This window comes from Drosophila innubila, chromosome X (assembly GCF_004354385.1).
Source record: "Drosophila innubila isolate TH190305 chromosome X, UK_Dinn_1.0, whole genome shotgun sequence".
Taxonomy (NCBI): Eukaryota; Metazoa; Arthropoda; class Insecta; order Diptera; family Drosophilidae; genus Drosophila; species Drosophila innubila.
The window spans coordinates 22,655,849-22,681,510 of record NC_047626.1 but is presented as its reverse complement, the minus strand read 5'-3'; the positions used below and the strand labels follow the sequence as shown (position 1 = coordinate 22,681,510).

Here is a 25,662-nt window from a genome sequence, read left to right as displayed (position 1 = left end):
TGAGTTTACATTCATAAACAGCGATATGATTAAAATAAAACCAATTAACAAAATACATAAAATATCAATTATATTACTTAACTAGAAATTAATAGACTATTATTCCAGTTGGTGGCAAAGTAATTTGCAATATTTATAGTTTAACAGTGCAGTGGAGAGGCACTTAACAGAAAATATGACTGACAAGTGAATTAGGGCTATTCCTGAAACAGATTCGGATTTGGTTTCGTTACAGATTTGGTTTCGCCGATCAGCTGTTCACAGGTGCTGTATACTAAATGTGTAGGGGTGCCAGACAAAATAAAAAAATTTCGGAAGTGTGGTAGCCCTTAAAGATTTCAGGATATCTGGTCTGAGGCAGATTTCGTTTTGATTTCATTTCGATAATGTGTGAGACCGTTAAGATCGATAACATTATTTGGCCACACTTGGTGTTTGTTTAAATTTTGTTGTGATTTAAATTTGGAGAATGTTGAAAGTTTTTGCATTTCAAAAATTTAAAATTAAATAACTATATATTTAATGCAGAAAAAATACTATAGCTGTCCCAGATGGATATGACAGCTAAGAAGGGAGCGTGAGAATTGAAGCAAAAGCACGAAAGTAGTAAAAAGACGAATGTGTAAAATTGCAGATTAAGCATTATAAACAAAGAATATAATCTAAGCCAAATCCGAATCTTTTTTAGGAATACCCGTCTATGTTTATAGGAAAAAGTTTGCACCACTGAGATTTGTGGCTGCCACAAGTTAAATTTTTCTCGTAGCTTTTAGCAATAGTTTGTCAAAAATTAACAATTTAATGAACATTTTTAGTTCGAAATTAAATAAAATAAAGGTCGTTTCTTTTAAAAACGCTGGGAGTTTGTGGTGCCACAGGCGAAGATGTTATATAATTTCATTTAATTTCAAATTTTAATAAAAATTCTGCACAAATTTTAAAACTCTATCTTCATAATTATATAAATTGCATATTTTCATACTTTTTGGAAATTGATCACAATATGAAAATGTATTTAAATCTGCGAACCAAGGCTGCCAGACCGTTCTTTTTAACAAGCTGGCAGCACTGGATACAACTCTGTAGCACAACACACACACTCATAAAAAAAAGGCAGACTTGCCGAGTCATAATCAAAAACTTAACAGGCATTGAGATTAATTGCAAACGAAATCTCCAATAGTAATTCTTGATTTAAAGGCAAATCAACTTAAGAATTGAGAGCAATATGACGCTCACAAATCGGGTAAGTGCGCATATGAAATGCTCAACGCAAACAAACTATAACAATTGATGTACTTTTGCGGACAGATGGATACGGAATCGGCCTATCACAAAGGCGAAGGCTTCCGTTCATATTACATACAAAAAATTGAGGAACTGCAGCTGATTGTGGCCGAGAAAAGCCAAAACCTACGTCGCCTGCAGGCTCAGCGCAATGAGCTTAATGCCAAAGGTAAGAAAAGCCGAAAGAAAGAAAGTTTTATCTTTGGCACGCCAAAGATTTGATGCCCTTGCTGAGAAGTACTGTAAGCATTAGGGTGCATCGATTCGTATAGGCAAAAAAATGGAAAAATGGTAAACCAAGTTCGTAATCTAGTGCCAATTATAAGATGTTTTCACCAAGAAACCAAAGGTCTATAATCAATTTGTGGTCCGCGCTTTTTGAGTTGAAATATGTTTTATTATACCCGTTACTTAAAAAATAAGTAAAAGGGTATGTTGTGTTCGCTCAAATGTATGAAACAAGGAGAAGAAGGCATCTTCGACCCTATAAAGTCTATATATTTTTGATTAGCATCAACAGCCGTACGTCTCTCCGTCAGTATAAGCGCCTAAATCTTGTATATTGAAACAAATAACGGGTATTCTTTGGTTGGGATCTCGACTATAACATATATTTAACTTCTGTTAGCACCAGAGCCTTCAAAATTATAAAGAATTATTATAAAATCAAAGGACGAATTGTTCTTAAAACATAAATTTTAATCTAAAAACACAAAATTGTTCAACTCAAAAAGCGGGGACTAGGAATTGATTTTAGGAATTCTTGGTGAAAACATCTTACACCGTAGATAACGAATTTGGGTTACTATTTTTATTTATTTAAATATAATATATACGTGTTTCTATATTGTCAATGGTTCATAGAACAAGTTAAAAAAATAAAGAAAAATAATTTTTAACGATTTTTGATTAATCTTATATCTCGAAGACAAAGTTATAATGTCCTATTAAATATGCATATAATTTTTCATATATATTTTCTCATTCCCTGTTCCATTTGCAGTGCGTATGCTGAGGGAGGAGCTGCAATTGTTGCAGGAGCAGGGCAGCTATGTGGGCGAGGTTGTCAAGCCGATGGACAAGAAGAAGGTGCTGGTCAAGGTGCATCCCGAGGGTAAATTTGTTGTCGACCTGGATAAGAACATTGACATCAATGATGTGACCCCGAATTGTCGTGTTGCATTGCGCAATGAGAGCTACACATTGCACAAGATCCTGCCCAATAAGGTGGATCCATTGGTGTCGCTGATGATGGTGGAGAAGGTGCCCGATTCGACCTATGAAATGGTTGGCGGCTTGGATAAACAGATCAAGGAAATCAAAGAGGTCATTGAACTGCCAGTCAAGCATCCCGAACTCTTCGATGCTTTGGGCATTGCCCAGCCAAAGGGTGTACTGCTCTATGGACCACCCGGTACGGGTAAAACATTGTTAGCTCGTGCTGTTGCCCATCACACCGAGTGCACCTTCATCCGTGTCTCGGGCTCTGAGCTGGTGCAAAAGTTCATTGGCGAGGGATCACGTATGGTCCGTGAATTGTTTGTGATGGCACGCGAGCATGCACCATCGATTATATTTATGGATGAGATCGATTCCATTGGCTCGTCACGTATTGAATCCGGCTCCGGTGGCGACTCTGAGGTGCAGCGTACCATGTTGGAGCTGCTCAATCAGCTGGACGGCTTTGAGGCGACCAAAAACATTAAAGTCATCATGGCCACCAATCGCATTGATATACTGGATCCAGCCTTGTTACGTCCCGGTCGCATTGATCGTAAAATTGAATTCCCGCCACCAAACGAGGAGGCACGTCTGGATATTCTTAAGATTCATTCACGTAAAATGAATCTAACGCGTGGCATTAATCTGCGCAAGATTGCCGAACTGATGCCAGGTGCATCCGGTGCCGAGGTGAAGGGTGTGTGCACCGAGGCGGGCATGTATGCGCTGCGTGAGCGTCGTGTCCACGTTACCCAGGAGGATTTCGAGATGGCCGTGGCCAAGGTGATGCAAAAGGACTCGGAGAAGAACATGTCCATCAAGAAGCTGTGGAAGTAAACCTCAACACACACACATTATCTTTTAAACAACAACTACGATTACGTTTAATTTCACAAAATATATAATTTGAAAAAACAAAGAGAAAGGATACTAGTTATTTATGTAATTGTATCTTATGTTGTAATGTTGCGCAACTGCAGCTCGGCTTGCAGCATGGCACAAATCTGCTCATCATCGGCGACATCGAGGCACGTCTGTCCATCGGCATCGCGCAGTTGCACATCCGCCTTCAGTTGCAACAGATACCGCAATGCCTCAACGTGTCCACAACTTGCTGCATAATGCAATGGTGTCTGTTGCTCCGCATCCAACTGATTCACATTCGCCCCGCACTTGATCAGATACTCTATTATCTCGATGGCATTGCGATCGGTTGCCCAATGCAACAAGGCCATGCCCTGTTCATCCAGAGGCGTTAGATCGCTGGGTTTTAGTTGTTCACGCAGACGCTGTAAATTGTTCTCCTTGACATGATCGAATATGGTCTTTAGGTGCTCCGGCGTTGATTGCTCCTCCACGGGCACCGATTCAATTGAATGCACCACCCAACCTCGCAATCTGCCACCGTCTCCTGCTCCACCTGCTCCACTTCTCTTCTTGTCCAACCATTGAGGATCGAGTTTGTTGAGTTTATCAACATAGGCACGCTGTGCATCCGCTTGTGACATCTCGCCCAGCTCATGCCACGCATTCCACTTGCTGCGCGCCTTCATTTGCAGCACATTGGGGCGTGGCGTGCGGCAAGCGCCCTCTGTTGCCTGTTTGTAGAAGCCATAGAGTTGCAGCAAATCTGCAGCATCATAAACATTCGCTTTGGTCATCACATGCGCGGTGGCAAGTTGAAATTGCTCCTGATCCTCATCCTGTTCCTCATCATCGTCCAAATCCAAATCACTATCCGACATACTTAAATGCGATTGCAATAACTAAAAGAAACTTAATTATAATCCAAGAGATAGTTTTCACTCTCTCGCTCCCTCTCTCTCTCTCTGTTACTTGTCTGCTTTGTGTGTATATGTGTGTGTTGCTGTTGTTGTTGTTGTTGCTCTTGAATTTATGACTTATGTATGTTTAGATAATTTCCCTCCAGCACATGCTTCTGCTCGTTCTCAATTTTCTCCAGCGCCTGCAAGCTATTGAAACTCACAAAGCCGTAACCCTTGGAGCACCCGGTTTTCTTATCAAATATGACGTTGGCGTTGATCACACGTCCAAATTCTTTAAAATAACCACGCAATTCCTGATGACCCACCGTCCACGGTAAATTGCCCACAAAAATGCGGTGAACTGATTTTCCAACTTTTGCTACTGCGGTTGCCATGTGTACAAACAGTTTTTCCTCACACACTCTCTCTCTCGCTCACACGCTGCTTAATGTCTGCAAAGAACAACGAGTTTCTCATTGAAATATTTAATAAATCTCAGGAATTTAACTTGAATTTCACCTGATGTATTACAGACGGACGTTGCGTAAATTTATGTGTGTGTGTGTGTGTTGTGCTACAGAGTTGTAGCCAGTGCTGCCAACTTTTTAGAAGAAAAATAGCTGGAAATTGCGATGCAAAATGGCTAAAGCACTAGCCAAGTTTTTTAACATTAATTTTTTTCATTTATTTATAAGAAAAATCAATTATTCGACAAAATTCTCATCGATATCAGTATTGTAGGAATCTAATGTACCAATTTTGCGTAGTTACTTTTCGGACACAAGCGATATATTTGGTTACATTAATAACAATTAGCAAAATATCGAAGCATGGGGATGACAGACAAAAAATAGCCAAGTTGGCACAGTGTCTTTCAAGTATTGTTTTAGTGCTGCCAACTTGTCATGTGTTTTTACTGTGAAGTTTAATCGAATCCGGACATTGTTTAGAACGGCGCGCTATTTAAAAATAAAAAAGGAGTGAGCTTGATATTTTTGTGTTCCCTTTTCGTTTGTAATTCATTTATGATTTTATTTTTTGTTTTTTTTTTTTTTAACAAATTTCTTTTAAGCTACAAACTACTTAAAATTAACAACATCGCATACATATTTAATAAATAAACAAATAATTAATTTTTCGTACATTTACAATTCAATACAAAATAAACACAAATCAATTGGCGCAAGCTTGGGGATGTTGATTTGCTTTTGTTCTGTGTTGGTAAGCATTTTGAAACAGTTGCAATAAATAACTATGGAAGCGATTCGTCTCTTTCTATACTTTTCTTAAAAATTTAAGTCAGCCAATGAATGGATTATAATGTATTGCAAACAGTTGACTCTAAGGTTTTTTTTTCATGTTTTTTTAATAAAACGTGCTAAGATTGTTTAGTTATGTTCATCATCATTTTAATGTATAATTAGTGATTTGGCGCTTTTTCTTTTTTTTCCCAAGTGCATCGATATATCTGGGGAATCCATAAAACCAAAGCAATTGAGTGTGTGAGTGTATTGTGTATCTGTGTGTGTGGCTCAGCCGTATAATTTGTTGTTCTTGTCTACTTGGCTGACCCTTAAAATATACGTATGTTTTATGAGTTTAGTTTTGTTTAATGCTTTAATAGTTCTCATCGTCTTATTTAAGTTTAAATACAAATATAGTACGCCTTCAATGTCAACGCCTGTATGCAGGCATATCTATATATCTTAAGAGTTAACATAATCCTTTCCTTTTATAAACATATACATATACTTAGTCCATTGAAATTTAGTTTGTTTGGTTGCATTTGCCATTTGTTTACTTTTCTTTTTGTTTAAATTTTTAATTTTCATATTTCTATTGACAAAACTATAGAGAGGTTTGAAAGTTATCTTTTGCCTGATTTGTACAAAAAACTATACAAAAGTTTATTAAATTGTATATATTAAAGTGTATGTGTCTGTGTGTGTATATAATATGCATTTATTTTTGCATATAAATTAATTGTAAAAGTATATGTTTGTTTTTGTTTTATGTATACGTATTAAACAATTTTGTCTCGCTCGCTTTTTTTTTGTTTCTTTTTTTTTAATAATAATAATAATTATAATGTAATTACAACAAACTATGCCTAACATAAATATATATATATATAATGTATATATATATGTGTGTGTATATGTATATGTGTTGTAGTTGTCTTAGCATAAATGTTGATATATAAGTGTGTGTGTGTGAGTGTATAATTTCTCAACATAATTTTTAAATCATTTGCCTGATGAACATACTGTAGTTACTCCTCTCTTTTTATTATTTATAGTACAAAAATAACGCAAACAATTTTTTAAATTTCTAGCCAGAAAAAAAAAATATAATCGATAATATATATATATAGAAATATATATAAATAAATGATAGAACATTGCTTATAGTAGTTAGAAAATGTTGCATTAATTGAAATGTAATACATATTATAGAAAAGTCACTTTTGTCTATTATAAAACATAAAATTCGTTTATGTGTCACAGCACCACCTTTTAATGTTGTTTTTTGTTGTTGTTGTAATTTGTAACTGATGGAACAAAAAAAAATTGTTGTAGTTGTGTAATTTATTGCATTAGCTACGCTTGGTGGCGGCACACCTGCTACCAAAGGCGATGCAGGTGAAGATTTCGCGATAACACCGAACGCACATCGTTGGTGAATCTCAGGGCATCGAGCATGGGAAGCAATGATAATAGTGCCGTATCCATTGGATCGGAGAACCAGCTTTTAATGGGTATTGCATTATTTGGAAAACACCGATATGCTCCAGGCGAATTGTCAATGATAAATATCTAAAAGAATCAAAATCAAATTCAAAATATCAATTGAGAAAATTACTATTAACTATGTAATGGTCACTTACCCTATTCAAATCACTGCAGATAGCTGACAAATCTTTGGTATAAGAGCCATAATCGGGCGTGCAATGCTGTCTATAGTATCGACGCCGCAGTATATTGCGGCCATTGTCCAATTTATCGGCAACCGCAGCCCCATAGATCTCCATGCTGGCAGTAAACACAACCAGATCATACCACTGCGATACCTGATTTAAATATATTAAAAAAATATATTAATGTACATAACATTTTATTTAAAAAAAATCAATTAAATCGATATGGTAATATGTACTATATTTATCTACTAATCCTCGTCTTCAAGGGTAAATATTATAATTAAATTAATCAAATTAGAGTTGAGTTTAAAAAAATTAAACCTAAAAAACATATCTGGATGATTGAAAATACACATGTTAGATATACGATAGATGCGTTTTGATTTTTTCAATATAAATTGATAATTTATCATTATATTATTTTATTATTTATCATTATTTTGTTTGATAAAAACCAACAAGCTATTTATATCATATAGATTTAAATAAATAATAATCGCTTATTCAATATTATAATATACATTAATGACAAAGTAAAAATGTATTTAAATGTTTAATAAATAATTGAACATTTCTTTTTTTGGATATCAAACTGATTGAGTCAAGTTTGATAAAAATCAACAAGCTATTTATATCATATAGATTTAAATAAATAATAATCGCTTATTCAATATTATAATATACATTAATGACAAAGTAAAAATGTATTTAAATGTTTAATAAATAATTGAACATTTCTTTTTTTGGATATCAAACTGATTGAGTCAAGTTTGATGAGTCAAAGCCCCTACACCGCGGTTTTTTGTTGAATTAACGACATTGTTTGACATTTTTTCGTGATTTGAGTAATGATTTTTACCATGTTTTGAGATTTCGTTTCAAGTGTTTTTTAAGTTAGCATTGTACTCACCACATCCAAAAAGTAATCGACATGCGGCCGCTTGTGTACAAAAAATCGCACTGGATGCCTATCGATGGTCACCTTAACGGTGAAATCATGCGGCGTCCCTGGCTTCACCGTATTCCTGGGCATCGCATTGTGATGTGAGTGTATTAGTGTCTCATCCAAGTCCAATACCAATGTTTTTCGCTGCACCAAACTGAGCCGGTGTCGCGATACAGGTGACAGCGGGAAGAGTTCATATTTAACCGGCTGATACTGGATAAACTAAGAGAGTTAATTTTATACATTCAAATCTTGTATCACATACATGTATTCAACGATTGTAATTTCGTTTTATTTTAGCACAGCTGAAAAGTAAAAGTCTATTAGTCTGGGCCAACTCCAAGTCAAAAATAAAAAAAAAAAAACCCAAACAGAGACCGATTTATCAAGAATTTAGCCAAAAAAAATAGATTGGGGACAAGTTATTTTTTTTTAATCTTTAAAGTTTCCATACAAAATTGCCTATTTTTGTTGTTGCTTTGTGCAACTTGTCACTTTACAGCTCGTTTACCAACACTATTTTGGTCACACGGCCACAAGTAGCTTCTCAAACACCTCTATAAACTTAATTCTAGAGGTGTTAAGGAGTGTAAATAGAGGACCGTAGACAAACATTTTTTTTTTTAATTTTGTATGGAAACTTTAAACATTAAAAAAAAAAAAACTAGTTTAGTCCCCAAACCTTTTTTTTCGGCTAAATTCATACTAAATTGCCCTCTATTTTTTTTTTGATTTGTAGTTGGCCCAGACTAATAGAGTTTTACCAAAGTAAGACAGTGTGATGCTAGGTTCACATTGCGTCACAAATTGCTTGAAGAGCTATTTCAATTTCTTAACTTTCTCAAATTAACTCTCTTTTCCTGTGACACTGAATCATAGATTTTGAATTATTACATTTCTTTATTATTATTATTATTTTATTTCTTTTTGCCATTTTATTGTATTTCTAGCACTTTTGATATGCGAATGCCTCTGTGACAAAATTTCAATTCATTTTGAGCCATAGTTTCACAGTGTGAACCAAGCACAACATGTGAATCTCTCTCTTCAGTGCAGCGTCATGCTGCTAATGCACAATATATAAATATGTACGAAAATGGGCAGAGAGGGGAACGTCAAGCAAACTACATGTAGTAGTACATACATATGTGTATGTAGAGTGCTAAACAAAAAAGAACAGAGAAAAAAGAAACATGATAATAGGAGGACGCTCATTTGCAGCTTTCGCCGCATCGTCAACCAATTGACACAAGAAAAATGTCAATTTGATAAAGGATTTGATTGAACATGAAAAGGGATCGACAGATCAACGGGGTATGGGTTAATAGGCGGGGGTGGGGTGGTAGGGTTTTGCAATTGCTTATCGCAGCCTTGACCAGTGGGTGCCGTTTATGTTATTCAATCGGTGTTCTGTGATAACACACGACAAGTACAATTAAATGAAGAGAAAATAGAAATATAAATATAAAAAAAAAATAAAACAAGTGTGTTTCTTATACATTTGTTGTAATTTGTAATTGGTGTGTTTGTTGTTCTTATTTATTTGATGTACTTACAGCGCGCACTTGGCGATTGAACATGAAACAAATACATGTCCAGACCTTTGACAGCAGCAGCAGCAGCGCATGGAATTTCATTTGCAGCAACGAAATCATTGGTAAGAAGTTCTCTTCTTACCAGATTTCCCTTAATATTTTTGTTATATTTGTTATATTGTTATATTTGCGGCTGCTGCGTTGTCGTTTGTCAACGTTGTAGTTCTTTTTCACTATTGTTGTTACGCTTGATGTTGGGCTAAGCAAAAATAAAAAACAACAACAACAAAAAAGAAAACCAAAAACAAAAACAAAAAGCTCCCTCACACTCGCGCAGAAACCAAAAACGAGCCGGCTGTCAGACTAATATACCAAGTTGTTATTGCTCTTGTGCTTTTATTTTTTTGATAACGCGCTCAAAAATGTTTTGTTTGTATTTGTTTTCCGCTGCGGTAGCGGCTATCGGTAGTTGTCGTCGTCGTTATCGTTATCGATATCACAATTATTGCTTTTTTGGATTCTTCTTTACACAAACACATACACATTCATGCTGTGAGCGAGAGGCGCGCAGGGTATAAAATCGATATTTAACACAAGCGTGCAACCGGAGCAACCAGCAAAAAGATATATGATTTATGCTGTTTATGTTTATGTTTGTATTTCACGTTTTATTTTCGATTTAACACTTTTAAATTGCCCAAATGTTTCATCACTATTCTCATCATTCAGTTCAGTTCAATGAGGTTTTGTTGTTGTTTCTGTTGATGCTCTGCTGCGGGTCTTTTCGCTGCTCTGCTGTCACAATTGTTGTTGTTATTTTCTCGTCGTCGTTTGTCGATTGTCGCTGTTTCTAGCGATTTGCTGGCAAATTTCAGAGTTGCGCTCGCTTTTGTTAATCTTATATTTAAGAGCCAGCCACCAAGAAAGAAATCACTAATTGATGAAAATTGTATTATTTGCTATCTTCATTTGTCTATTCAACAATTTCATATGCGTGTAGCGCGGCAAAAAAATATTGCACTTTGATATTCAGTAATCTAGTTTTTGCTTTTTGTTTAATAAATCGCACGCTCATACATGCATATACACACACACACACACACACCTTTAATCAATTTGGCCAAAAGCCAGTCCAAAAAATAAATTGTGAAAAATAAAGAGAGATTGTCGTCGAGAGCGTGGTTATTGCTATCGTTATATTGAATATCGATATTCGCGATATGTTCCCCTGCTTGATGCCGGTTGCAAAAAGTATCGGCGGAAAATATTGCTATGCTATTGTCACGAAAAATTAATGTATGTTCCATATAGGGCTTTGTCAAATGTTGTAAATAAATTGCAATTTGGCGTAAAAAAAACTTACATATTATATATAAAGTATGGAAAAACATTCCAAGTTTGATGAACTGCATGTCAGAATAACGCCATATTGGCTTACGACCAACCATCATGCAAATGTTTGAAATAATTAATAGGGGAATTCCTGAAACGGATTATAATAAGCTTTTATATAATTTTGATTTCGGCGATCAGCTGTTCACATCTGCTGCACTTAAAAGGAGCAGCTAAGCCCGAAAAATTACGAAGCTCTGGTCACACTAAATAATCAAATAATCTGCTCTGGAACAGATTTCAATTAGATTTTTATTTGATTTTATGTGTTAACGTTCACTTTGATAACATTATTTGGTCACACTTGGTGTTCGCTTACATTCGGAAAATTACATAGAAAAAAATGTACAGATATCTCAGCTGGATATGGCAGCTAAGAAAGGAAATTAAAGCTGAAACAAAAAAAAATTAGAAAGACGGAGAAAAAATGTGGTTATAATGCTTGATTTGCAGTTAAGGCATTATTAATAAATAGTAACACTCTAATTCTACTATTCTGCAAGCAAGCTGTCTTCCATAAAAAAAAAAAAATTAAAATCTATTCAGTGCACCTGATTTGGTTTAATACAATAAATATCTAACCATAATCTGTTTCATGGATACCCCTAGAACAGAAAATTGAACCACGCGTCTTCATGCACAGTCTGACCGTTCATGTGCACCTTGGCGCATCGATAAATGTTAATCGGCCGGCCGCTGTAATCGTTTAAAGCGTCGTTGACGTTCTTTGCAATTTGCAAAAGTGGAAAGAAAAAGAAAAATTATGTAGACTTTTTGGCAAAAGCATATCAATTGTAAAAGTGTTGCAAAAATCAAGTGTTTGGACTAAAAGTCAGGGACACGTGCGACGTTGCGTTTGGCACGCAACGAACGGTTCGGCAGTTTTGCAATTACCATATTATATATATAAAATTATATAGATATATATATAGATATATATATATATATATACATATACATGTGTATATATGTAGGCGTGTGTGTATGTGTTTTAATGCGGCGAATGTGAAAAAAGCCGCACTCTGCAAACCCGAATCGTAGACTACTATTTTTTTTTTGCTCTTCAACCTAACTTTTGTTGTTGTTATAAGTGCAACGTTGATTTGTCGCTGAGACAAGGCAGCGAAAGGGAAAGGAAAAGGGACGGGGACGGAAATTTTGGAATTTCTTTCACGAACCGTTTTATAATAACCGCTAAAATTGTGGAAAAACAGGAGAAAACTCCCAAGCGGAAGAAGAAGGCTGCAGCCAGTAAAATGTCTGCAGTTTATTCGCCGCAACCGCCGCCGCCGCAACAGCAGCAGCAGCAACAACAGCAGCCGCCGGTGCAGCATCCGCCGGGATCTGTGCAGTTGCCGCCGCTGCAAGGGCCGCCCCAACAACAACAGCAGCAGCAGCAGCAGCAGCAACAACAACAACAGCAGCAGCAACAACAACAGCCGCCTGGCACTGGACAAGGGCCGCCAGGTGGCGTCGGTGTTGGTGGCCCCATGGGACCCATGGGTCCAATGCAACAACAACGTGTCGGACCCGGTCCCGTTGGTAATCCCAATGTTGGTGTTGGTGTCATGATGGGCACACCACCAAATCCGAATGCACAGCGTGGCGGTGTGCCACAGCCGCAGGTCAACTCGGCACAGATACAAAAGATGCTGGACGAGAATTGTGGTCTTATACAGACCATACAAGACTTTCAGAATATGGGCAAGGCACAGGAGTGCATGAGCTATCATGTGGCGTTGCACCGGAATCTGGTCTATTTGGCTCAATTGGCCGATCCGCAAATGAACATTTCCCAAATACTGCCGGTACGTCACAATACTTATTCGTAATCGTAACCTCCTCTTGATCTTTCGCTCTCTGTCTCTTTGTCTATGTCCACAGCCACCGCACATATTGCAGACGCAGGCAATGCAACAGGGCAATCAACCGCCGGCGCCGCATGGCATGATGGGAGTGGGAGTCGGTGGCGTTGGTGTGGGTGTCGGTGTTAATGTTGGTGTTGGTCTTGGCGTCGGTCCGCCGCCGGGACAACAACAACAACAGCAGCAACAACAACAACAGGTGCAGGGGCCACAGGGTGCACCGGTACCGCCGCCACCGGGTAGTGTCATACAATCCCAAATGATGCAACATGCCGGCGATCCCGTACAAATGTCACCCTATCCGGGCCAACAGCAGCAGCCAACTCATCCTGGCATGCCACCTGGTGCTCAACAGCAATCTCAGCAGCAGCAGCAGCAACAACAACAACAACAGCAGCAGCAACAACAACAACAGCCCGGTCAAGTGCAGCAGGCGCCACAAGTTAGCCAGGCTGGTCCACAGCCACAGGCAGGACCATATCGCAATGTCCAGGCCGGCGCTGGACAGGCACAGGTTGTGGCCAATGCAGCGCCCAGTAAGTGTAATGTCGAACAAAACCATTTCCAGTATTATACTCGTAGCTATAAAGACTGTTCCATGTTCCCTGTTTCCTGCTCCTATTCCAGTTGTTCCCCATCATCATTTGAAATTTTGCAATACGTTTGGGAAAAACCCAATTCAAGTCATCGTACTCAAAAATGCTGTGTGAGACAGTGAAATGAAACAAATTAAAACATTTACTTGTTTCATCAACATTTTTCCCTGTTTCCTGTTCCTATTCCAGTTGCTCCCCATTATCATTTTAAATTTTGCAATATGTTTGGGAAAAACCCAATTCAAGTCGTACTCAAAAATGCTGTGTGAGACAGTGGAATTAAACAATTTTAGACATTTACTTGTTTCATCAACAGTTTCGATGCATTTTTAGGTGAAACACTGAAATGAAACACCTGTATTCTCATCTAAAACCTCTTTTTCCCCATTTAAAATGTGTAAATTGTGAATTCCATTGCCACATTCATTCAGTTTCTCAAAATGATATTTTTATTCCATTCACAAAAGCCTCTTCAATTTAAATTTCAAAGTGGAATACTGGGATACAATAAACTCAGTTGCTCCTAACGACTTTCTCTAAATATCGAATTAAGCATTAATCAGATTCTCAATTGAGAAGAAAGCGTTTGAAATTTTTCAAGCTGCAAATCCAACAGTGGTACGCTGGAAAGAAACACTAGAAAAGTCGGAAAATCTTACTGTAATTGTTGTTTAGAGTGACTTGAAGCATCGGTTAGAAACAGATTAAATGTCAATGAACCTCATTGTACATTTGCTTAGTGAAACGTTGGAATGAAACACTTAAAATCGTTGAAAAATCATACTTTAACTATTGATTGACTGAGTTGTAACAAAAAAAAATAAAAAAATAAGAGATTCACTTGTAACGAAAATGGAAATAGGTTGTCCAAGTGGAACACTGGAAAGAAACATTAGAAATTGTGAGAAAGACACGATTTAATTGCTCTTTTGAGTGTCTTGAAGCCCACTAATCTTCTGCTGGAACGATGGAGTAAAACATTAGAAATTGCAAGTAAACATATAAAATATTTTACAGATCAACAACAACAGCGACCCAACAATGGACCTCTGCCCCCGGGTCAGAATCAGCCGCCGCCACCGCAACAACAACAGCAGCAGCAACAACAACAACAACAGCAGCAGCCGCCCAACCAGCAACAACAACCACAACAAGGTCCTGGTCCGGTGCCACCGCCACAGGCACAATATCGGGTTAGTTATCAGCAACAGCAGCAGCAACAACAACAGCAGCAACATGGCCATTATCCGGGTTATCCGCCGCAATCGCAGCCACAGTATCAGCCACAGAATGCTTATCCGTATGGTCCGCCCGGCCAGGGTTACGGTCCACCACCGCCGCCACCAAACGCTCAGGCAGCTTACCATCACGCCGGAATGCCACCGACATCGACGGCCGCGGGTGTGGGTGTGTCCCAGGGCGTGGTGCATGCCTATCAACCGAATCCGAATGCCGGTGGTGCTGGGGCTGCTGGGGGACAACAACAGCAGGCGCCACCACCAGGTGCATATCCGCCACCGCCGCCCACACAGCAAGTGGCGCCCGGCCAGCAACCGCCACCGCCGCCAGCGCAAATGTACGGACCACCGCCCACTGGTGGTGGTCAGGCCGGGCCACCTGGTCCGCCGGGTCCGCCACAGAGTGTGCTGCCCAATCAGTATGGGCCACCGCCACCACAACAAGCCGGCGCCGTGGCACCCGGTCCACCACCCATGGGCTATGCGGGCTATCCGCCCAATCAATACGGCCAGGCTGGTGCGCCTGGTGCACCACCCGGCAACTATGGTCCACCGCCGCCCACAAGCCAAGCCCAGTCGCCGTATCAGGCGTATCAACAGGCAACGGGAGCGCCACCGGGCAGTTATCCTGGTCAACCGGTGCCCGGTCCCCCCAATGCCCAGCAGGTCAGTGTGGCGGGCACGAATGCTGGACCGCCGCCACCGCCGGCCAGTTATAGCACGGCGCCCAGCCAGACGCCGCCGCCACCACAGCAACAACAACAACAGCAGCAGCAGCAACAAACGGCGCCAAATCAACAACAACAACAAGGCGGCAATCCAAACGGTCCAAATACGCCGCAATCAACGCCGCCACCGCCGTCACCAGTGACGGGTGTACCGCCGAATCAACAGGCACCGGGGCCGGGAGCGGGCCAGCAACAACAACCGCAATACGCGCCACAACAACAGCAGCAACAGGTATGGGCAGCAACAAAATATGGAAATTGACCAGGGAATAACACCGGAACCGTTAACCGAAACTAACCGTTTCATTTTTGGGAAATAAATTCTCTGTCCAGAACCGAATTACCGAAACGTTTCCGGTTAAAGAGTTGATCAACTTTAAACTGTCATAACTTTATCAAAACTGAACCGATTTAATTCAGTTTGCATTCAAATTTTATTAAATTCATAGAACAAAATATTTTTCTCTATATTCTGCAAATTATTGATTTCGATGCTAAGGGTCCCCCCTTTGAAATTTCGAATATTCACAATTTTAAATCTCAAGTTTTTACTTTTAATCAACTCCCTATATCGTAACTGGTATAAAACAACACCTTAAACTTGATTCTGAGGCCTTTAATTTTTTTGTAAAAAATCATGCCAAATTGAACAAAAATTTTGACTTGCAAATCCGTAGTCTGACCAACTTCAAACTGTCATAACTTGATCAAAACTAAACCGATTTTCAAGCGGAATGTTATTTTGGTCTTGATTTGGCCTCTAAATACATTCTGCACTTAAATAATTTTAAAATCGTTCAAAAATTTTTTTTGCTGTCATCTTTATTATAAAACAACATCTTAACATTTTAAAATGTTTCAATTTTTATTTGTTGTACCATGACGTAGCGGTACAGATACAGTGGAAAGTATTGAGAAAAATTAAGTGAAGGAAACAAATTTTTAATGCGGCATCAAATTAGACGCTAAGTAAGGATGAAATTGACATTCCGGAAGAAAGTCGTATAAGTTTTGACAATGATATGAGAGTTTAAAGCTTTTAAAAAGTTTTCAAAACAGTAAATTTTGATTAGGAATCGAAAATAAGAGGCCAAATAATGATGAATTTGACATTCCGCAAAGAAATCGGTTAAGATTTTAAAAAGTTGTGACAACTTGAAGTTTTTGAAAAGTTATCAAGAGTGGAAAGTATTGAAAATATGGACAGTTTATCTAAAAAAAAATTTAGTTTTCCAATTTTGATGAAGCATCAAATTAGAGAATGAATAATGATAAAATTGACATTCCGGAAATCGGTTAATTTTTGACAAAGATATGACAGTTGGAAGTTTTTTGAATATGTGCCAACGAGAAAGAAAGTATGGAAAGAAGGGACAGTGATGAAAAAAATTTAATTTTCCAATTTTAATGCAGAAACAAATTAAAACTAACATTCCGCAAGGAAATCGGTTCAGTTTCGACAAAGTTATGACAGTTTGAAATTTTTGAAAAATAACGATAAAACTTGACTATATCATTGTTACTTCTTCATACTTCCATTTGGAATGATAAGGTCATTTAAATTGAAATTGAGCAAAACTCCTTTGAATTTTTCAGCCGCTGCAGCAACAACAACAACCGGGACAGCCGGGACAACAGTTGAGTGCGGTGGTGTCCGGCGTATCGCCGTTGCCGACACAACAGCAACCGACGTATTCGACGCCACCCACAAGCGTCGCTGGATATGGAACACCACAGCAGCAGCAGCAACAACAACAGCAGCAGCAACAGCAACAACAACCGCAAGGTGGTCCACCACCACAACAACAACAACAAGCACCGCCAGGCGGACCACCGAATGCCACAGCGCCGCCACCACCAAATGGTGCAACGCCACCGATGGCACCAAATCAATATCAACCGGCACCAGGTGGACAACCATATGGTACACCACCACCACCACCACAGGGTTATGGACCGCCACCGCCGGGTAGCGCATATCCCGGTCATGGCTATCATCAGCCACCGCAGGCTGGAGGCTATGCACAATATCCGCCATCGCAGGGATATCAGGGTTATAGGCCAGCGCCGGGTGGGGCACAGATGCCGCCACCGGGCGCACCACAGGGACCCCCGCCAGCGGGTGCCTATGGGTACTATGGTAATCAGCCGCCACAGTGAACACCCGACATGAAAAGGGAATGCGATTAAAGATTAGCAGGATTTCAAATTGATGACAACAACAGACGCCACACATATGCACGAAAGGAAAGAAAAGAAAGAGACATAATGTTCCTTCTGCTCCACACATGATCTATTCACTCTTGCTCTCTTGCGCTCGCTCAGCTTTCAACTAACTCTCTGTGTGCGGTGCGAGCGAGTGAGCGTGTATGTATGTGTGTGTGTGCGCCTGCGTGAGAGCGAGCGTGTGTGTGTGTGTGACTGGAAGCATATTAATACTTCGAAACATTTAGCATTAGTTTGTATTTGTAATTGTAGTAACTTTAATTGAGAGCCGAGAGCGTCAAGACGCGTCCATTATGCATATAAAACTCTACCATACACATACATACATATAATTCATACATTTTACCTAAATAGATACAATTTAATTTCCATTTGTTTGTAACGTATGCTTGTTTCTGCCCCCTTTTTAAGCAATTTAAATATTTTATAATTTTTTTTTTTAATTGTCAACGTTTTGTCTTCAATCGATATGTAAAATGTAACTTTGCTAGCAAACACTGAATAATTATTTTTTCTTTCTTTTATATACATACATTTTTTGTATACATATATTTTTTAATGCAATTTACATTTAACGAAATGGCAGCATCAGAAGCATGAAAAAAATAAACAATATTTAAGTAGTATTTAATGATCAAATATTCCAATAACAATAACAACAACAACTCATAACTTGACTATTTTGCCACACAGCAATAACAACAACGCAGCCAAGACTTCTCCGTGTGTGTGTGTGTGCGTGAGTATGCATGCGACTGCTATTGCTGCTGTCCTGCTCGAACGCACAGCGGCGCGCGCACCTAAATCTAATTGTAACTTGTAAGCTGAAAAAGGGTTAACTGATGATCGATATATCTATTGTCATCGATAGCATTTACATTAATTGAAACTGTATTTTAGAAATGGCAAATATGCTAAAGCTAAAATGAAAAAAAAAAAACAAAACAAAACCGATACTATTATTATTTAAAATACTTACGTATAAATGAATGAACAAAACAAAAAGCGAAATGCATTCAATAAAAGCAACGAGCTGTCGAATTTCTCATGCGTTTTAAATGGCGCGCTGAAAAGTGTTGCCTACTTTCCAGTCGCTATGATTTGTAATTGTATCGATAGCTGTGGGGAATATGGCGATTTTGGTGGGTTTTGCGGTTTGTTTACATTTTTCAAGAATCCCCCCCTCTATGGGCTAGAAGACCAAATAAGGAATATATGGACATGGAGCGTTTTATTTGTGGAACGAGTAATTGGAACATGCCAGGCGATTTAGTTAATATTAAACATACATATGGATCGAAATGACTGTCGTACTTTGGAATATGTTTTGTAAAAGCCACTGAAATAGGAGCTGCTTACGAGTATATCTCACTTCTCTTCTCTCTCTCTCTCTCTCTCTCTCTCCCTCTCCTGCTATCTTTATCTGACCCATGATCTCTCACTCTCTATCTCTTTCTCTCAGTTGTCTTTGTTTATCACATGTGCGCCTGCTTATCACAAGCTTGTTGCTTATCCAATAGTTGTTCCTGCTCCTTTTCCTGCTGATTTTCCTGCTCCTTCTTTTGGTCAACAGTTTCTGGAGCAGTTGCAGCTTCCTTGCGTTTACGATTCGTCAGCTTGTGAAAGAGTTTACGCAATAGATTACGTGGTATGGTCGTCTGACGTTCCACAATCATCAATTTGGTGGCAACACTGTGAATTGGCCCAAATGCCAAGGCGACCACGGTGCAGGCCAAACAGATGACATTATAGGGCATACTAAAGTCCGGTGTGGGCAGCGATACAATCAGTGCCTCGGTGCGCAGTGTCAATGTATAGCTGGCTCGTGACGCATTAAACGAATCTTTGAAGAGATGCCCCTCCAGCGGCAATGCCGTATAGTTGCGTCCCATTGGCAGCTGTGTGCTGATGACAGCCGCCCCAATATAATGGCCATGATTCGCATCCGGCGGATATTCCAGCCACTTGAGCAGCAAATAATCCACCTCGATGGTAATCAAAGCACTGCTCTGTGCCGGCAGCATGAAGCCAATCTCCAGATGTGTGGGCAACTCACGTTGCTTGCCAGGCGCATAATGAAGCAGCTTAAATGGCAGCTCCTCCGTTTGATCATATTCATGGCGTCGCTGCGCCTTGATGCGTATACGCAACGTATGCAGATAGGCATGGACATACCATGGTATCAGCTCCAGCAGCACAACAGGCAGTGGCTCATAATGCGTATTGCTAATCTCAGTGGCAATACGTCCACGTTTCTGTCCATTGCCAAGCAGATAACGATGCGCATAGATCGGTGGCAGCGACAATTGGCGATCTTTGCGGCCATTGGGATTGTCTTTTGCTCCCACCCAGGCAATGTTAAAGAGACGCGCTCCTTGACCCGCAAACAGCTGCTGCATATCGTAGACAGCATACTGGACAGTGTAACCACCACGAGTGCTCGTCACCACATCCTGCGGTGGCGGCACCAACTGAAAGCGTTCCCCTTGCTCATTACGTTGCACATAGATCTTACTGCTGCTGGCCAGCTCACAGTAACCATTCAATCCCATGCCAAATAGACGACGCAGCGAAAAGTCTGTGTTGCTCTGCTCCAACAATTTGAGATCATAGACCAGATTCGCCGTTTGTGTCAGCTCCACAATGCAATTGTTGGCATCATCGGTATCACAGAGTGTACGCACCTTGAGGCCCAGCGAATGATATTTGGTATTGTGCACATAGCCCGAGTTGAGCAATGTGGCTAAACCGGATGCACTGCCACATGGCAATAGTTTCTTCCACGGCGTCAAGTTCTCCGTACACACAATTTCACGTGGTAACGTTGCATAGCGTACATATTGTTGTTCACTGCTCGCATTGCCGGCCTGGGATTGGGATCTCATAAACTGCGGACGGAACATGTGCTTGGGTGCAATACTATTGGTATTATCCACGAAATTGAGCGAGGAGCAGAGTACGCCGGAAAAGACATTCGATAATTGCATCCATTGTTTGTTGACATTATCGCTGCTTAAATTGCGGGCACTAAACCACGCCCACAGCTCGGCACCGCCCGTTGCCTCCACAATGGGATAACCCCAGGTCTCGTAACGCCACAATCCCTGGGTCAGACTTATATGCAGCTCCTTTACATCATAGGTTTGCAGAATTTCGGCAATGACGCGCGGCGTCAGCTGCGTGTGATAAACTAAACAGGAAGGAATTGCAATTTATATGTAAATTATTTATCTACATACCTTCGGCATTTACTTACGATTGTTGCGATTGCCGTAGTGCCAGCGTGTTGTGAATTGAAAATACGTATTAACATGATCGCCGGCAAGCGGTCGCACCACAAGCTCCTCATGAAATTCCTCATCGCTTGAATATTGCGATTGTTGGCTAAGACTTGGCGACGATAGCGTCAGCAGCAACAAAAATGACAATGCCAATGTGAATGCCATTTAGATGCAGCAGCAATAAATGCTCATTAATACCTATTTTATGTACTTTATGATATCAATTAAAATTGAGATGTTGATATGATTTCGATAATACCTAGTTGACATCCCTCGTTATGTATCGATTTTGTTTTGTTATTGTGTAGGGCTGCAAAAGCCACGATAGTGTTTACATCGATGACATGAACAATCGAAAATATTTAAATTAATTTGAACGTAAATTGAGGGACTAAATTTAATAAATGCAAGTCTTTATATTTGAAAACAAATAAAGATTTTATATACAAAAGTAGTTGAATGTATTTAAGCAAAATAAATGAATAACTAAAACAAAGCATTGAAACTAATAACTATTTTTTTACACAATAATATTACTTTCGTTAACGTCTCACCACCTAATGATATATCGCACATTCCTCCTCCTTGCACTTACAACACACTGAGAATCCCACATTTATGTACATTTACCGTTGCCTCTTTTTTAATCCAAAGTCGGTTATGCATATTTAAAATGTAAACAAACCACAGCTGATACAACAGTGTGACCACTCAACTTTTGATTCCGTTTTGGTGTAACAGTAATCACACTAGCTCCCACTAGCCATCATCACATTATCATATCGTCATATCGTTACTGTGTACTAAGTTAATTCATTAACTTATTCATTCATTTATAGAAAAGGCTGTCAAAAGTATACTATTTTTGTATTGTTTTGTCGTTATAAACATATGTTGCACTTTAAAAACTGTATCGATATATTTAACGCAACTCAGAATAGCAGCTGTAGTGACAGGGTTGCCTTGATTATGCGGTCACACTGTCATTAATACAAATTATGTTAGTGTATCTGCTGTGTGTGTGTTGCAAAACGTGAGCATACATATGTAAGCATACTAAAAAGGAACAATAAAAACACGTTTAAAGTTGTTTGAAATTGTTTGTTTATTTAAATGTTGAATTACACTATTTTACTACATAAAGACGTTGTCTCGCATGCAAAAAACCAAGAAAATGTCATATGGAATTAATTAAAAGCACGTGACCAATTTACCCAAATTTCATGTAAAATATAGGCAGTGTGATAAAAATTTCAAGTCACAGCATCTGCAAAAACATAACATTAGCTCCCAATTCAATTAGATATACATATTTATATATGGAGACCAATTGTATGTATGTATTTTAATCAAAATTCTGGACGGTCAGTTTCATATCATTAATACGCTTCTCGCTGAGAATTATTAAAAATTATGTAATATTAGTAAGAGTTTCGACATGCCAATCTGTAATTGAAATTCGATTCGATTTTTGCGGGCTGATAATTCGGTCACACCGAACATGGCGAGCAGTGTGGCCGCTGCGAAAATATATCGTGTGCTACGTTCGGTCACACTGCTCCCTCAGGGCTGTCAGTTGTTAGAGAGCCGAGCGACTGTGAAGACGTACGTGTGTGCTCATACAGTGCTCTCAGAATTTATTTTTGGTAAATTTTTTTTGATTCTGGTATATAAATTAATAAGTATTTTAAACAACAATATCACGATAATAAAATTAATTAACGCCGCCATAATTATTGATAAATAAACAAGTAGTTTAACGTACAATGCTGAACGAAGCTATTTATGCAAATTTCAGGCAGTTTTTTTCCCCTACTGGCAGAATAGCAAGCAAAATATAACAAAAAAAAAAAAAAATGGTTATTAAAAGACAAAATACAAATGCAATTACACTTCAGCAGCCGCACTAACATCAACAATGAAATGTTATTTTGTTGTTAATACAACATTGAATGTATGAATTGCAAATGAAACAAAAACAAAAGGCATTTTCTGAAGCGACACATTTATTTGCGTACAAATACATATGTATATATATGTATATGCATAATAACAATACGTATATATGGGAGCAATTAATAAACATTGGATATTTTTTGACAAAATTCACTAGATAATGGCCACGAATATGAACAAATATTTATATCTACCAAAAAAAGAGAAAAAGCGTTAGCGTTTCTTTCATTCAATTGAAAAAGAAATTGAAATTCGCGGAAGACGACACGACGACGACGACGGTGAAGAAAGATTTTTACTCGCGTCGCGGTATACTTCAACTGTTTTTGAACTTTTATTGCGTTGCTGCTGAGCAAGAGCGCCAACTACAAAAGTCGCCGCGCAGCGCCCAACAACAAGTCGCTGCGACCGAAAGAAACAAAAAAAAAAAACGAATTCAACGAAACCAGAACGTGTGTGCGAGTGCAAAGTGTTGAGAGCAAAGGAGAGCGAGCGTGCGACTTGAGCATGCGCGATGTGCGCTTAAATGTAGACGAACTCAGCTGAATGGATGTATGTGTGTGTGTGTGTGTGTGTGCATGATTGTGTCGCGTCATTTTCGCCTTCGCCGCACTACGTGCTGCTTTGCTTACTGTGCGCGTTTTTCGTTTATCGCCGCCGCCGTAAACTCACACACTGAATTTGCCATTGTTGTCTTCTCAGCGAGTCGCCGTCGTAGCCTCGGCGCTGCTTTGTCGCTGTCGTCTCTCGTGCTCGCCGTCTCGCATAGTTTGCTTGCTGTTTTGCCAGAGGACAAAGTTGCTTTTATTTTTTTGTTGTTCTTGTAACTAGCACACTACTGTTAATTATCTACTGGCGCAGTTATATTAATGCATATTCTATTAACTATGCCAATTTAGTAAGATAGTCAGAGTTCTTGCAAAAACAACAAAACATATACATATTAGACACATGCATACAAAATATACACATGTGCGTATATACATAAATACTACATACATATGTATATGTGTGCAAACTTAGTCATTGTTGTTTGTATAAACTGAAAGTCGTAAAATACAACAATCAACGCATATATATGTATGTGTGTGTGTACATTTGTTTGTAAGAATCGACATCGACCAAAAACAACAACACAACAAAAAAGCAAAGCAAAAAAAGTGTACAAATACAAAAGCAAGCAAAAGTAACGGAAAGTTCGTAAGCGACATTCTTTGCTCGCTCTTGTGGTCGACATTGTCGGCCCAACAGTCGCAGCGGAGCAAGCGAGAAGGCAAGCTGCTCACTACTGAGCAGCAGCAGTAGCTCCCGTAGCTACGAGCTTTTGAAAGAGCGGGCGCTCATCAAACCAAAGAGTAGCAAAGAGAGCACATTACCAACGACGCGACCTACTCTAAAAAAAAGGTGATTTTTTGTTCAATTTGTATTATTTGTTTCTTTTGATTTTCGTTTTAGTTTTTCGCATAATTGTAACTCCTCTGTAGGCTAACAAACTTGTAAATTAGCTTGTAAGTTTTAGTACTTGAAAAGTCAGCAGCAACAACAACAGCTACGACAACCAACTATATATGAATAAGCAACAACAACAACGTGCCTTGACAAAGAAAATATTCATAAGAAAAATATTCGTAGACCATACATACAACAAATACCATAAATAATAATTTGTAGCCAAAGAAAATTTCTGCGTAACGGAATATTTGAGAAAAACAAAAAAGGAACAAAAATATAACACAAAGAACAAAAAACAAAAAAAGAAAAAGAAAACAATACAAAAGAAACCAAAGTTAAATAAACGTAATTTTCATTGCCTTTACCAAACGAAAAACAAAAACAAATTACACTTTTTCTTTGCTCCTCTCTCGCTCTCTCTCGTTCTCTCTCTGTGTAGTTCTTCGCTGACAGCTAGTCGCCGTCGTTGGCTCCTAATTTCATAACTAGTTTGTGGGTGACAGTCATCACATGTTTAAACAAATATGTATGTTAATGCAATAAACGTCGTCTAGTTGCTGAATTATGTTCTTGCAGCTATAATAAAATAAAATCAACAAATTATAAATTCACAGTTTTGTATACAGTTTACATATTGCATTTGGGACAAAGCAAAAATAAAAGAAAGAAAGAAAAAAAAAATCGAAATGCGCCATTGCGCTTCCCACTCAGAAATGTGAACGCGTCATTCTGCGCTCATTTGTCGCTTTGTAGCGCGCTCACTTTCGTTCAATTACAAATATATATACATGTATATTAACATGTGCTCTCCACTGCCAGTGTTACCACACGTGCGTCGCCCTGCTTTTTCTTTGCTTTGAATACATAGGCACAACAGACGCACACAAGCATGTGTTTGTGTGTATGTGTGTAAATATGTAATTTCCTGTCCTTTAGCACGAATTTATTACCCTTGAGAGTTGCAAACGATGAAATGTACAACAGTGAGTAATAACTACGCAACTGTTGAGAGTGAGAGAGCATTGGGCTGCTGGCCAATCACTGCAACATTTCCTTTTTGGATCGGATCTCGGATCTGCATGTGTCTTGTCTTTATTTCTGTTTGGGTTGGTTGAGGGGGCGTGTTCTTCTTCCTCCTCTAGGTTCTATATCAAGGGCATTCAACCTCCTACAGCTGCTAATGGAGCTTTTGCTAAATAAATAAAACATCATGATTGCCGATTCATCCTTGTACATAGATGACGTCAGACCGA

The 25,662-nt window shown here is 38.9% G+C and overlaps 6 protein-coding genes and 1 long non-coding RNA gene across 12 annotated transcripts; 3 read left to right on the top strand and 4 right to left on the bottom strand.

The window, feature by feature from the left end:
• Positions 1–1,090: 1,090 nt before the first annotated feature.
• Positions 1,091–3,423, top strand: LOC117781600 (26S proteasome regulatory subunit 8). Its single transcript, XM_034618380.1, has 3 exons — positions 1,091–1,246; positions 1,312–1,456; positions 2,291–3,423. Exons 1-3 carry the CDS (start codon positions 1,229–1,231, stop codon positions 3,343–3,345), a joined length of 1,218 nt encoding a protein of 405 aa, XP_034474271.1. The 5' UTR covers positions 1,091–1,228; the 3' UTR covers positions 3,346–3,423.
• On the bottom strand, positions 3,392–4,288 carry LOC117781608 (acyl-CoA-binding domain-containing protein 6). The gene has a single exon (XM_034618393.1). The coding sequence runs from the start codon at positions 4,251–4,253 to the stop codon at positions 3,462–3,464; it is 792 nt and encodes a 263-aa protein (XP_034474284.1). The 5' UTR covers positions 4,254–4,288; the 3' UTR covers positions 3,392–3,461.
• Positions 4,289–4,369: 81 nt separating this feature from the next.
• LOC117788441 (SRA stem-loop-interacting RNA-binding protein, mitochondrial) lies at positions 4,370–5,181 on the bottom strand. Its single transcript, XM_034627221.1, has 2 exons — positions 5,175–5,181; positions 4,370–4,707 (listed from the first exon to the last, which is right to left on the bottom strand). The coding sequence occupies exons 1-2, from the start codon at positions 5,179–5,181 to the stop codon at positions 4,403–4,405; spliced, it is 312 nt and encodes a 103-aa protein (XP_034483112.1). The 3' UTR covers positions 4,370–4,402.
• Positions 5,182–6,522: 1,341 nt separating this feature from the next.
• LOC117793539 (CTD nuclear envelope phosphatase 1 homolog) lies at positions 6,523–10,877 on the bottom strand. Of its 2 annotated transcripts, none has more exons than XM_034633876.1 (4): positions 9,697–10,877; positions 8,105–8,362; positions 7,162–7,344; positions 6,523–7,090 (listed from the first exon to the last, which is right to left on the bottom strand). In XM_034633876.1, the coding sequence occupies exons 1-4, from the start codon at positions 9,793–9,795 to the stop codon at positions 6,899–6,901; spliced, it is 732 nt and encodes a 243-aa protein (XP_034489767.1). In that variant the 5' UTR covers positions 9,796–10,877; the 3' UTR covers positions 6,523–6,898. The 2 variants fall into 2 exon arrangements, with proteins under 2 accessions (XP_034489767.1, XP_034489768.1); XM_034633877.1 differs by having other exon boundaries at positions 8,105–8,353; positions 9,697–10,876.
• An 821-nt stretch (positions 10,878–11,698) lies between these two features.
• On the top strand, positions 11,699–18,761 carry LOC117792660 (basic proline-rich protein). 3 transcript variants are annotated; one of them, XM_034632887.1, is made up of 4 exons: positions 11,699–12,875; positions 12,952–13,468; positions 14,546–15,726; positions 17,091–18,761. In XM_034632887.1, the coding sequence occupies exons 1-4, from the start codon at positions 12,324–12,326 to the stop codon at positions 17,652–17,654; spliced, it is 2,814 nt and encodes a 937-aa protein (XP_034488778.1). In that variant the 5' UTR covers positions 11,699–12,323; the 3' UTR covers positions 17,655–18,761. The 3 variants fall into 3 exon arrangements, with proteins under 3 accessions (XP_034488778.1, XP_034488770.1, XP_034488786.1); XM_034632879.1 differs by having other exon boundaries at positions 12,952–13,474; XM_034632895.1 differs by having other exon boundaries at positions 12,952–13,474; positions 17,068–17,286.
• A 171-nt stretch (positions 18,762–18,932) lies between these two features.
• Positions 18,933–21,276, bottom strand: LOC117792682 (GPI transamidase component PIG-T). Its single transcript, XM_034632907.1, has 2 exons — positions 20,977–21,276; positions 18,933–20,910 (listed from the first exon to the last, which is right to left on the bottom strand). Exons 1-2 carry the CDS (start codon positions 21,164–21,166, stop codon positions 19,196–19,198), a joined length of 1,905 nt encoding a protein of 634 aa, XP_034488798.1. The 5' UTR covers positions 21,167–21,276; the 3' UTR covers positions 18,933–19,195.
• Positions 21,277–22,010: 734 nt separating this feature from the next.
• Positions 22,011–25,378, top strand: LOC117792687. Of its 3 annotated transcripts, XR_004618192.1 has the most exons (3): positions 22,545–22,647; positions 24,067–24,361; positions 24,849–25,378. It is a non-coding gene; the product is annotated as an uncharacterized LOC117792687 (long non-coding RNA). The 3 variants fall into 3 exon arrangements; XR_004618194.1 differs by lacking the exons at positions 24,067–24,361; positions 24,849–25,378 and adding an exon at positions 23,857–23,876 and having other exon boundaries at positions 22,011–22,647; XR_004618193.1 differs by lacking the exons at positions 24,067–24,361; positions 24,849–25,378 and adding an exon at positions 22,800–23,750.
• The last annotated feature ends 284 nt before the right edge of the window (positions 25,379–25,662 follow it).

Excerpts from the sequence above, each read along its gene's own strand:
- LOC117781600 (XM_034618380.1), top strand. Across the intron at positions 1,457-2,290 it reads CAATGAGCTTAATGCCAAAG|TGCGTATGCTGAGGGAGGAG; the intron begins GTAAGAAAAGCC and ends TTCCATTTGCAG.
- LOC117792682 (XM_034632907.1), bottom strand. The coding sequence starts at position 21,166 with ATGGCATTCACATTGGCATTGTCATTTTTGTTGCTGCTGACGCTATCG. Across the intron at positions 20,911-20,976 it reads CTACGGCAATCGCAACAATC|TTTATCACACGCAGCTGACG; the intron begins GTAAGTAAATGC and ends CTTCCTGTTTAG.
- LOC117781608 (XM_034618393.1), bottom strand. The coding sequence starts at position 4,253 with ATGTCGGATAGTGATTTGGATTTGGACGATGATGAGGAACAGGATGAG.
- LOC117792660 (XM_034632879.1), top strand. The coding sequence starts at position 12,324 with ATGTCTGCAGTTTATTCGCCGCAACCGCCGCCGCCGCAACAGCAGCAG. Across the intron at positions 12,876-12,951 it reads ACATTTCCCAAATACTGCCG|CCACCGCACATATTGCAGAC; the intron begins GTACGTCACAAT and ends CTATGTCCACAG. Across the intron at positions 15,727-17,090 it reads CACAACAACAGCAGCAACAG|CCGCTGCAGCAACAACAACA; the intron begins GTATGGGCAGCA and ends TGAATTTTTCAG.
- LOC117793539 (XM_034633876.1), bottom strand. The coding sequence starts at position 9,795 with ATGATTTCGTTGCTGCAAATGAAATTCCATGCGCTGCTGCTGCTGCTG. Across the intron at positions 8,363-9,696 it reads TCAATCGCCAAGTGCGCGCT|TTTATCCAGTATCAGCCGGT; the intron begins GTAAGTACATCA and ends TAACTCTCTTAG. Across the intron at positions 7,345-8,104 it reads TCGATTACTTTTTGGATGTG|GTATCGCAGTGGTATGATCT; the intron begins GTGAGTACAATG and ends TATTTAAATCAG.